This window comes from Mus musculus, chromosome 3 (genome assembly GCF_000001635.26).
Source record: "Mus musculus strain C57BL/6J chromosome 3, GRCm38.p6 C57BL/6J".
Taxonomy (NCBI): domain Eukaryota; kingdom Metazoa; phylum Chordata; class Mammalia; order Rodentia; family Muridae; genus Mus; species Mus musculus.
The window spans coordinates 98,009,131-98,021,499 of NC_000069.6; the positions used below are offsets into that span (position 1 = coordinate 98,009,131).

Consider the following 12,369-nt stretch of genomic DNA (forward strand, 5'->3'; position numbering starts at 1 on the left):
TTACTTTTGAAGGAAATCTTATCTGTGGGTTTTAATTAAATAGGGCCTAACTGCATATTTTAAGGTTTGAGTACAATCAAAGCCTTTGGTAGCCCTTGTTTGTATTTCTGTACTAGTGGAGTGTGAATCGAGACGGGGTTCTGGAGGCAGAGTGTGTTTTCAGATGAAGGTCTGCGGGATCCCATTTTTCTTTGCACCAGTGAAGCTATGGCTCACCAAGGATCTGCAGCTGCTCTGACTGGTTGTAGGACTCCCCCCAGCCCCGACCTCCAGGTGTCCCTGCCAATCTGGCTTAGAAGAAGGACTTGCTCTAATGAGGAACTATGTTCTTAGGAGAAGAGCCATCCCCAGTCTAGTTACAGTGCTCAGTCTATCTGGGGCTTAGCTTTGTAGGCAGGTTGGAGACTTCCACCTCTTCAGGCTCTGGTTCAGGGTTTGAGATGCTACCACAAGCCACTCTGGCAGCAGGAAAACAGATGCAGACAGTGATATTCAGGCTTCACCCAGGGAAGAGACCAGTTGCAAGAGTGCAAGGCCACACTTGTGAATCAGCCAGGCTACATCCGGCTCTTTCAAAAGGCCATAACTGCTGTAAGTCCCGAACACAGTTTCCCCTTAGAGCTATGCTGATTTCTTGCCTACTTTATCTCCTCTATCGAACCACCTTTCTCTTCCTTTTGCTAGCCTTTATCTAGGAATGGTGTCTTCCTGCCCCAAGGTATTGAGGCCATTGCTGATTCCTTGATGTTACTCTTGCTCTCTCCTTTGAGCAGTTGCTAATCCCAAAAGCCACGCCCACATGTCCAGCACTCCCACAGCTCCTGTTTAAGTTGCTGTCTCCCCAGTTCATGGACAAACTTTGATCTTCTTGATTATCTGCTTTCACAGACCCTGCCCTGTCCCTGTGGCAGAAGTAAGCCTCTAAACGCAATAAGTCCCTGCTCACCTGATTGGCTATTTCTTCATCTGATTGATCATTTAATTCTCTGACTTTTAGTTTACTTATCGGCCTCTTCCTGAAGCTTTCCCTTGATGATAGTTGGTCTGGTGCTGTGTATACAAATGCTATATTCTGTACCCTAAGAGCTGGTTGCCCCCCAACAAGAGAATTCTCACATACATCAGCCTTTGCTTGCTCCCCAATTTCAAGTTAATTGGTTAATAAAAGGCTACAACCTGTGATGGGCAGACAGAGAGGGAAAGGCAGGACTTGATGATCTAGTGAGAGGTTTCAGGAGAGACCAGGGGAAGGAGAAAGGAAAAGAGGGAGGGAGGAGAAGGTCACCTCGAGGCTGGATGAATCTTGAGCACAACAAGGAGAAATGGACCCTGAGAATAACCCAGGCAAGAACAAAATAGCAAGTGACAAGGGACATGTGGCTGGAACATAAATTATAATAGTTCCAAACTTGTCCAATTTAGGTTTACAGCTTGAAAATAAAATACCAGGATTTTGTATCTTTTATACTGGCTAGCTAGAATATGTAATTCACTTTACATTCCCTGACGAATTCCAGGCTGAACCTGTAACACTCTTGACTGGATTATAACGCTTTTTATGAGCACCTTCTTATTCTTTCTTTTATTTATAATATTTCTGCATTATTTATCTAGTGCTTACTAGAACACACACACAGTGAGTTTAACACTCCAACAATTCAACAGAAGTTTCACATCATGTAATACTTTCTATTCTTTAATGTACACAGGAACATGCACACGTGTACATACACACACACACACACACACACAGATGTATCTGCGGGTATGCATACATATATGTGCATGTGTATAGAAGCCAGAAGTTAAAGTTGGGTATTATTATCTGGACTGCCATCTCTTTTGAGACAAGGTCTCTCATTGGTCTAGAGTTCATCAATTATGTTAGATTGGTTGCCAACAAGCTCCAAGGGCCAGCTAGTCTCTGCCTCCTTAATACTTGGCTTTGGCTTTTTTTTTTTTTCTTGGTCAAGATTTTGTATGTGTGTGTCTGTCTGTCTGTCTCTGTGTATGGTGGGCATTGTGCACATATATGTGGGTGCCTGTGAAGCCAGAACTATTAGATCTCCTGGAACTGGAGTTATACGAGGTCACGGGCCACTTGACATGGGTGCTGGGAACCAAACTCTGGTTCTCTGGAAGAGCAGACTTAGCTTTTAACTGCTAAACCATTTTCCCCACCCCTCTGCCTGTTATGGTAGGGGAGAGCAAGCTCGGGTTAAACCCACTGGACTGTTTCCCCAGCCCTGAAGGTTATTGTCTTTAAAGCTGTCACCCTGAGGAACACAGCTACAGCCACTTCTGGAGCTGTGCCTCAGGGGTGAGCACCTTTACTCTCTTTTGTATGCATGTTGGTTGTGAGAAATCTGATCTTTGTAGGTCAATTTAAAGTTTGTATCGGCAACTCACGATTTACCCTCTTACGTGAGTAGAGATTAGACTGGTAACACCATGGGTGAACAAATGAAAGTTAATGTTATTACTCTTCTTTAAACACATGGCACAAGCAGAAATTGCCTAGTGATTTTCACTAACTATACTATTTTTAAATTTAAATTTGGTTTTATTTTATGTGTATGGGAGCTTTGCCTGCGTGTATCTCTGTCCATCATGTGCATGCCTGGTGCCTGTGGAGCCCAGGAGAGGGAAGTGGATCCCTTGGAACTGGAGTTGCGGATAGACGTGAAGCACCATGTGGGATGTGGGTGCTGGGGATTGAACCCAGGTTCTCTACAAGAACAGCAACCACTGAGCTATCTCTCTAGTCCTCAATTATGCTACTTTTTGAAAAGAGCTTCTAGGGTCCCAATGTGACCGTTTGCAGTAAGTACTAGCTTCTCTTTCCCAAGGTAATGTATATGTGTATGTGGTATATTATTATTTGTGTTTGGTATAAGGTATATGTGTGTGACATATGCTGTATGTGTGTGATATATGGTATATATGTATGATATATGCTGTATATGTGTATGTATATATTCATGTGTGTGGAGGTCAGAGGACATCAGATATCCTGTTCTATTACTCTCTAACTTATTCCCTGGTTGGGGGGGGGGGGATCTCTTACTGAACCTGGAACTGGGCTACCTGCTAATTAGCCCCAGAGATTCATTTAACTCTACTCCCTACAGCTGTTTGAGGCATGTGCATAGTCAAACCTGGCTTTCACTGTGAGTGTTGGAGATTTGAACTCAGGTCCCCGTGCTTGCACAGCAAGCACTCTTTCCCGCTGATCCATTTCCTCAGACTCTATAGTGCTTATTAAACTGCAGTTTTAATGTTCACACCCATTTGCACTTGCTGAACGGTATTCTGCATTCTAGGTCACCATCTACTAATTGATAGGCACTAGTGATGAAGGCCATGATCCTGGGCCATAAAGACTTCCCCGTGTAGTCAAGACAGAAATACAAACAGTCCTGTGTTACTTATGCAATTCCTCGTAGTTGCCAATTTCGTTCTACAAATGCATTTATTCCTAAGACAGATCACACCCTCCACTCTCCCACTTTGGAAATTGTTAGTGTAATAGCTTTATCTTTTAAAAACTATGCACACAAACGTCCATACAATGTTCAGTGTTGTTTGGAAACATTTATATGTAAATGGCATTCTTAGAGTCTCGCTCTGCGATTCGTGTTTTCATCATCATTTTGGTTTTACGGCTGACGTATATGAAGATGGTATTTTCAATTGTATTGCACTTATAATTATGCATTATTCATCTAGTCCCTAAGGGTGGGGCATTTAGGTTACTCTTCACTCGCAGCTATTAATAGGTTATAAAGAGTATTCCTGGTTCTTCTTTCTATTTTCTACACCTTTGACTAGAGTTTCAAGCTCCTGCTGTCTCTTGAAAGCCTCCCCTAAATTCTTCTAGACCCTAGAGCGGACGATTCCAGTGTCCCAAGCACCTTGCTACACGAAGTTCACTAAAAGAACCAAGGATGGGTGGGTGGATGGACGGATGAATGAACGAAATGCCCAGAGCATCTTAAGGAATGTCCTCTTAAGAGTACTTTGGCGCCTTTGCCCTCTGCCTTCCGTTGACAGTCTCGTTTTTGCTCTCCCTCATTCCTCTAACCAGCCAAGAAGTGTGTGGGTGGGTGTGTGGGGCATGAGGTCTGCCTCTCTCTACAAGTTCAGGACCCGGGTAAACCCTAGTGTTTGATGTTGGGCGCTTCAGCCGCCCCCCTTTCCGAGCTCATGGGCGGGCTCGGCGGTCGAGCGGGCGGAGTACGGGGTGCTGCTCACTCAGATCCCTCCGCGCGCAGAGGACCGGCGCTTCTTTCTGCGGGAAACCCCTGGGCGCGCGGCGGCGACGGGGGCGGAGCCTCGCGGTGGGAGGAGGCCGAGGCGGAAGGACACGCGGGCCGCCCAGCCGCGCGGCGCAGCCAGAAACTTTCAGCCAAACTTCGGGCGGCGGCCTGGCTGCGCGGAGTGCAGGGGCGGCGCAGCGGGAGCTCCAGGACTCAGCGAGCCGCGGGGGCAGGGTAGAGCACGCGAGAGCCGGGCTCCTGGTCGGGACCCGCTCCCCATGCGGATCTGCTCTGGCTGCGGCCCCGAAGATGCCCGCTCTGCGTCCCGCCGCGCTGCGGGCGCTGCTGTGGCTCTGGCTGTGCGGCGCGGGCCCCGCGCACGGTGAGTACCGGGCGCCCGGGAGACCATCCCTCTCTGTCTCTGCGCTACGGGGACTGCGTCTTCCAAACTGCCTCGTCCGGGCCTCGAGTCTTGGCAACGCGTAGCGTCCCGGGTTCCGCGTTAGCGGGGTCTCGGGCGAGCAGCTCGCGGGCCGAGGTGCGAGTGTGGTCGGGAGGGCGGCGGGGGCTTGCGGCGTTCCCAGCTTTTGACACCCGGATCGGTCGGTTTGTCCGGAGGAGGAGTTGGGCGTGGGGCTTAGGTCTTGGATAGGTGGAGGCAGCAGTGGGGGAACTGGTGTGGCAGCGTGCTGAGCCACATGATTGAAAATCTCAACTGCTGTTATTCTTTCCGAGGCGCGGAGCTCTGCTGCGGTTCCAGTGTGCGTCCAGCCCCAGGAATGTGGTGTGACGATCCCCAACTCCTCCAACCTGGCAGCAGCTTGCTGCTCTTTTGGCACCGTTGGGGGTGGGGCAGGGGCAGGCGAGGAAAAGTGGAGACGTTGCTTGATCCGAAGTGCTTGCTTAGAAAGGCTTGTTATGGTGGGATATTCCGTGCCCCCTCGCTAACTTGGTGGGAGCCAGGAAAGGAAATCGGATCATATTTTACCCACTCCACCCACATCTTTAGATTTTACATTTCTTTGGAATGTTGTATGGAAAGAACTTCGGCTTTGGAGTCCAGCTCTGTAATCCTGGATTCAAATCTTCTGTATTAACTCACCAATAAAATGGGGATGAAATTACCCAGCTAATAGGATTAATTAAAAGAATGTATATTAAACCCGTAGCACTTAAAAGATGTTCAGAAAAGTTGTTTCAGGGCAGGAGCAGCGGTTTGGTCTGTGCTTCCAATGGGGCTATGTCTTGTACTGGTTTGAAGTCTGTGCTTCCAGTGGGGCTATGTCTTGTACTGGTTCGAAGTCTGTGCTTCCAGTGGGGCTATGTCTTGTACTGGTTTGAAGTCTGTGCTTCCAGTGGGGCTATGTCTTGTACTGGTTTGAAGTCTGTGCTTCCAGTGGGGCTATGTCTTGTACTGGTTTGTTGAACTGGTAGGGTCCCCCTTTACTCAAGAACAATTAACTTTTACCAGAAAAACTCTAGTACATTTCCTCAGAGAAGGGATGAGTTTCAGAAAAGTATGGTCTTTGTTCATTGTAACAGGCAGCTGACATGCCAATCGCAGATGCTTTGAGGAAGACTCGATTATTTATCACCTGCAAACAGTGCTGGGCTGTCCAGCATCAACCAGATACTTTCTGGAAAATTAGAATGTCATACATTGCTGGGTCTGTAGGTTTTCAGAAGTGGACCAGGATTGAATTCAGGATTGAATGGTTCCCGAAAGTTTTCCTCAAAACTCAACGATGGCATTCTTGCCTTGCCCCTTTTCTTTGAGTGAAGCTGTTAGCCCTCAGTGTAGACTTAGTGTAAAGAGCTGTATGATTAGTGTGGTTTTTTTTCTGAGGATGAAAGTGCTTGGTCCCCCACGACTTGTTTTACATAGTAAAGTAACTTTAGTCTTCATGACCTGTGTCTTTTCCCATATGGAATAGGATTCAAAGCCTAACTATTTTTCTCTTGAGTACTTCGGGGACTAGTACGTAAAGTGACTCACAAGTGCTAACGCTGGCAACAGAGATGGGATGAGGCTGGCACACGGGCTTTCTCCCATGTTGAACCCCAGTGCGCTGAACTGATGCCCCCACTTCTGCTAATGCAGGCCCTCGCTGTCACCGATATCGGTTGGGGCGTCACACTGAGTGTCAGTCCAGCTCAAATGTAGGCATTTTGGGTTTTGGACAGGTGTTCTTTAGATGCTAAACTATTCTCATGAAAGAGATTAAAGAGCTAGTTGTTGTTGCAAATCTTAAATCTTCCCAGGGTCTAGCAGGGAAGCTTCCTAATCTATTATGGTGTATTTGCCAAGGTACCAATTATAACTCTCCCTCCCTAAGTTTTGAGTGTTCCCGTGTTTGGCTCGTGGCCAGTTGTTAATTTGAACATCACTGGTTCCTAAGGCAAGGAGCTGTCAACCCATCTGTGTGAGCTTCTGAACAATTCTCTGGACCACCCCTTACTCCCCTTACTTCTGGCTTGCTTTTGGCTCTGCGGTGGGAGTGACTCCCTGGTTTTGCTGTCACCTAGACACTTTCTCAGTTGAATCCCTACTATAAAAAGAACAAGTTTTTTTTTTTTTTCCTTTAGGGTGGAGATAAAATTCACCCTATAACTATTTCCCGTTTTTCTTTCTTGGAGGGAGGGGGGAGTGGTTGGTTGCAGAATCTCTTGTTTTATGGTGTTTGGCATCTCTTTTCTGCCTCCTCTGTGGATTTGTGTTGCCCAGAAGGGCAGCCTTGGCTCACCTGGCCTGTCACTGATTTCAGGACCTTTAAAGAATGTTTAAGCGCAGTGGGATATGCTTGGATGCTTGAGAGAAACCTTATAATACATTTTAAAAATATCACACCCACAGAAATTTTATTTTGCCCACAGAATTTGCATTGATGTAGTTCCCACTCTTCCATTCCTGGTGACCCTCCTCCCTGCCCCTTCCATGTCCTGGCTGCAGCAGACCTCCACTCAGCACCCTGGTGTCCTGACACAGGAGGCCTGAGAATCTGTATTATTATTTTTTTTAAATAAGGCTTACAAAAGATTTTGACAAATTGACCGAGTGGGACAATCACAGATTAATTCTGCCTTCAAGAGGTGTATGAGATCTTGCCTTTTAGATTTTAATAGTTTCCACAGTGAACCCAGCTTTAACCAGCCATTCCAGCAGTTAACCCTTTTGACTCTTAAAGAATTCAGAAATTGCTAACATGAAAGCTGTAGACTGTGATTGGATCCTTCTTGTGCACAACTGCTTCTAAAAAGGCTTCATGTGTGAGTGATACCTCTACCCCCTCTGCCACGGATTCTTCTTCAAATGTTATATATACATATAAATTTTGGATTCTTTATAAACTTTTCCAGGTGTGTGTGTGTGTGTGATTGTGTGTGTGTGTGTGTGTGTGTGTGCCCTCTAAGGCATGATCTGGATAGGAATGCATTCTTGTGCTGTATTTACAGACTGTATCTGTTTTCTTTCTTGATGTCTGTCCGGATGTCTCACTGATCTGTCCCCTCCACTCCTGAACTTTCTGGATCCTCCTGCTCCTGTCTTCTCTTGCTTTCCAAACACACCTTGAAAACAAGAATGTCCCCCGTCTGGCACTTTCCCTCTGCACCGGTCCACTGTATATGTAGTAATTGGGACAAGCCACTAAGCCGGGAGCCAGAAAACCAGAAATCTCCTCCAGCTCTGTTATTAATTGATTTGGTGACCTTGCAGGGGAGCCCATGGTTTGGTAGTTCACATTCTCATGGACTTTGTCACCAATCACAGGGCTGGTTGCAGAGTTGGGACTAGAATTTCTTTGTTTAAGGCCTCAGGTCCAGGGCCTTGTGTATCGTCCATACTGCTTCTGTCTTGTGTACAGATGGATTTGTGTACACAGAAACACATCCTTGAGTGCTTACTGTTAGTGTATGCTACAGGGAAAGAATTGTGCCTCTGCTTGTCTGTGTTCTGGTACCCACATTTCTACCCTGTACTTGGCATGGTTCCTTGGCATCTCATTGGCATCCTGTGAAGACGTGTTCATTTGAGCCAGTACCTTTCAGTCCTTTTTCATTGTAGGCCACAGTGGTCCTGCTGGATGCCTATTAAGTGGTGTTTGCAATGAGGCTCTGGTGTCTTCTCTTCCCTGACCTCTCCTGCTCCATGTGGTGGTCACAGGTTAACACTCACTGCACTTTTGTTCACCTTTTCTATAGAAGGCTTTCATTTGGGGCACAGCTTGGGATCATTTCTGGAATAGTATATTTTTCTTTGGGGTCAGCTTTGTTTTGCTATTTTTGAGCCTTTTCATCTTAAACTTGATACTGCAATCCTGTGCCAGACAACCACATGTGATTGGCCTCTGACACACAGATCCTGCTCCTTGAGAGAGGTGCTCTGCCTCACACACACAGCCCTTTTCTGTCCTACGGATGTTCACGGCATGTGTCCAGTGTGCAGAGGCACCTGAGCGGAACGCCTTGGTTGAGCACCTGTGGCTTGCTCAGTGTGCCTACAGACTTATACTGCCTGGCGCCTTTTGAGACAGGGCTTTGGAACCTTGGTCCTCCTGTGTCAGCCTCTCGAGTGCTCGTGTTCAGTGTGCACCATCATGTCTCACCTGGCTTTGTGCTAACCCATCCCCTGTTTTTACCTAAGAGGTGGGTCAGGGTTACCTCTTTGTTGTATGTGCTGATGGGGACTTTAAAGCCCTCTGGTGCTTCTCTCTGCCCATGCTAGATCTGATCTCTACCTGGCAAGGGGCAGTGTACCTGTGTTTCCTATCAAGAGGCAGTCTTTGACCTCTAGTTCTTATATGCACCAAGTTTCTCTCCTCTTGTTTCTATTCATTGGTATCATCTCTGGATTTTGTCCTCAGAGTCCTGAGCTTTGTGTGGGTGACAGAAGTAAAAAAGAGCAGGCTATGTACCCTTCACTGAAGTGACACCCACTTGTCCATAAAAGGAGTGGAACTTGTGAAGAACGTTATGTTCTTCTGTCTGGGAAGGCTGTTCAGGTGAACCACCTTAGCCCTACGTCTTCATACCTCCCTGTCCAGATAGGTCCATGAAGAAGGAAAGAGTTTGTCCAGCAGCTTCCCTGGCTCCTCTTACGAAAAGAACACATGATTGTCCTGGGTAGTGTGACTCAGTGGATCTCAAGTTGTGTCTGGGAATTTGTACGTTCTAGTTAGGGGTGGGGATGGCTCAGTGTGTAGAGTACCTGTTACAAGCAAGAACACCTGGGTTTGGATCTCCAGCACCCACATAATAAGCAGCTGTGGTGGTGTTTATTTGTAATTCCATAGCTGGGGGCAGAGACAGGATGATCCTGGGGCTGTACCAGCCAGTCACTCCAGATGAAACAATAAACTGTATCCTTTCCCAAAAAGCAAGGCAGATGGTGCTGGAGAGATGGATCAGGGATTGTGAGTGCTTGCTGATCTTCCAAGGTCACAAGTTTGATTCCCAGCACCTGTATCAGGTGCCTCATAACTGCCTGTAACTCCAGTTTGGGGGGGGTGTCTGATGCCCATTTCTGGCTTCCATGGGCACTGACACACACATGACTTACACTCACACAAGCATATACATAAACATAGCTGTATGCAATACAGTGATAGCTTGAAAAGGAGGCCATCACTTGCTCTGCTGGCACTGCAAGGCTAGTAATGTTGCCTTGTGCTTTTAAAGAGCCGGTCTGTGAAGTCTATATTTTAGGACTGACAGAGGTATAGCGTGTGTCTTTAAAGGCAGTCTCCCTCCCTCCATCAGTGTCACTCGGATAGATCCCGGAATGCACGGATTTCACACGAAGTGCTGTCTTTAGCCCGGGTGATTGACGCTTCCTCGGAGGATATCTGTTTTGTTAACCTGTGACTGCCTCTCTGCTGGCAGCTTTTCCCTTGAGTACAGGAGCACGGAGAGAGAGGAAGACAACTTATTTCAGCCTGTCCTGATTTTTTGAGAGAGGGTCTTACTACTTTGTAGCCAGAATTGGCTGGAACTTACTGTGTTCGAGGCTGGCCTTGAACTTAGAGTGATCTGTAGGCCTTAGCTTCCTTCTTATTTCGATTAGAGGAACAAGCCATCATTGGGTGGCAGTACTGACTTGGGTTGGGATATTCTCACGTGGTGCATGAGGGGAAGGGAGAATGATGAGCGTGCCAAAGGCCCCCTACATGGCACGTTTAGCAAGAAGGGCCCAGGGTCGCCCTGTTACCATGGCACTTCATGTTACCGCCTCTGATGGAAAGAAAGAAGTGGCTTCAGAAGTTGTTGGCTGTCCTTTGGGCTTCGGCGGGTCAGACTGCACAGTGTTCCCTGGCAGCAGCAGGAGGTTTGCCGCCCCTTTTTGAAGGGATTCTTACCTGTTTGCCTTTAACACTGTGGCCTTCAAAAGCGTGAAACAGAGAAAGAGGGCTCTTGGGAGCTGGAGTGAGCAAAGCAATGATCGCATTCATTTTTTATTGTTACTTTTGGTCAGTGTGTTCAAGAATTCAGGGTCACTGCTCAATTGCCTGCAGGACTCTCAGGGACTGGGCTCCAGGGCATTAGAAGAGGGACCCAGGCCCTCAATGCCTGGCTTGAAGACCAAAGTGCCAGCTCAGCCATCAAATTGGCCTGCAGTTCAAGGGGTCCAGGCACATTTGCGTAGAATCCTCTGAAGACTGTGGGCTCTTAGAGTGATGCTATGTTAAGGCCTTGGGTGTGTCGTCAGGCTTAATTGTTTCCCTTGGCATCTTGGGGCAGGCAGTGCAGGGAAATATAGTCTCCAGGTATGTGGGAATTGTACCCAGAGTGGAAGTTAGGCTCCTGCCCCCAGGACTGATAGCATCACTGAGATGAGGCAGAGAGGTACACGGTGTGTAGTTTGAAAGCCACCTAGCCATTTATTGAACTCTCTGAAAGCAGTTTCCTGCAGTCTGGGTAACTAAGAGCAGTGGGGTTCCTGGGGAGTACCCAGGAGAGAAGAGCAGCCCCAGCTCCCCCCACCCAGGGGGGCTTGTCTGCTATTTTGCACAGTCCGCTATTTTCTTTTCTCTGTTGTAACATAGGAAAAGAATAATCAACTTGCCTTGGTGAGAAGAAGACAAAGACCCCCGTCTGGTGGCGGGTGTGAGTATAACATTGGCAGAGGTTGTGGTGGCTATTAGTGGCTCTGTGGTGAGAGAGCACTGTGTCCTCAGCCCTGCATGGCAGGCTTGCTACAGGACATATCAGGGTGGAAACTGTCTTCCTGGGAAGATCCCAGTTCTCAGCGGCAGTGGCTGAAAGACCTCCTCATCACAGGCATGGGGTGTGTGTGGTGTGGACACACCCAGAGTCGCTGCTGCTGGTGGCATTGATTAATCAACGCTGACATAGCCCTCACCCTGCTTTACTTGTCTTGGCAAAACCCTGTTCTGCCAGCTCCTCAGTACTTATGTGGTACCAGGAGAGATGGAGCAAGGTCCTGGTGGTTGCGGGGGCGGTCACTCCACTGTCCTCCCTCTGCTGTCTGGAACTGTTGGCTGTCACCTTGGTTGACCAGATGACTTTTCTGCCAGGTGTGGAGGACCTGGGTCCCATCTTCCAGTGGACTGAAGCCCAGTTCCCTGGAGGCCTGCCAGCGGAGATCTCTAGTCTCCAAGTCAGTTCCTTCTACAGATTGCTGGCAACTGAATAGTAATTCTGGGTTCTTTGAATATATCAGACCAACATCATGCCAGAGTGGACTCATTGCCACACAAAGACTGGTTGGGTGTGTGGTGTTGCAGAACCTGTTTCTGGGGTAAGAGTGACTCTCCCACTCACAGACATGTTTATTCATATGAAGAAAGTATGTGTGTTTTGTGAGGCCAGAAAAACACGATGAGAATATTTTGATTGGAGTCAGATATTGTCTCCTTAATAATACGTCTTCATTTAACAAATAGCACCCCCTTTAAATGCAGCCTTGCTTGCCAGGTAAGGTGTTGAAGACACAGCTGTGGTTGTATTCTAAAGTATATGTCCTTTTTCAGAGGCAGGTGTACTTTTAAATGGTGTGGTTTGCTTCCTTTTCATTTTGTGTTCTCCTCCCTGCCCTCCCTCCCCTCCCTCCCTTTGAGAAGATTCTGCATCGGGTGTAGGTCACAAGCGTTAC

The 12,369-nt window shown here is 47.6% G+C and overlaps 1 protein-coding gene across 1 annotated transcript in view; it reads left to right on the forward strand.

Moving 5' to 3' along the window:
• Positions 1 to 4,407: 4,407 nt before the first annotated feature.
• Notch2 (notch 2) overlaps positions 4,408 to 12,369 on the forward strand; it is a 136,830-nt gene continuing 128,868 nt past the window's right edge. The window contains exon 1 of the mRNA NM_010928.2: positions 4,408 to 4,641. Within this exon, the coding sequence (NP_035058.2) occupies positions 4,569 to 4,641 (73 nt within the window). The 5' untranslated portion in view covers positions 4,408 to 4,568. The remainder of the gene's footprint in view (positions 4,642 to 12,369) is intronic.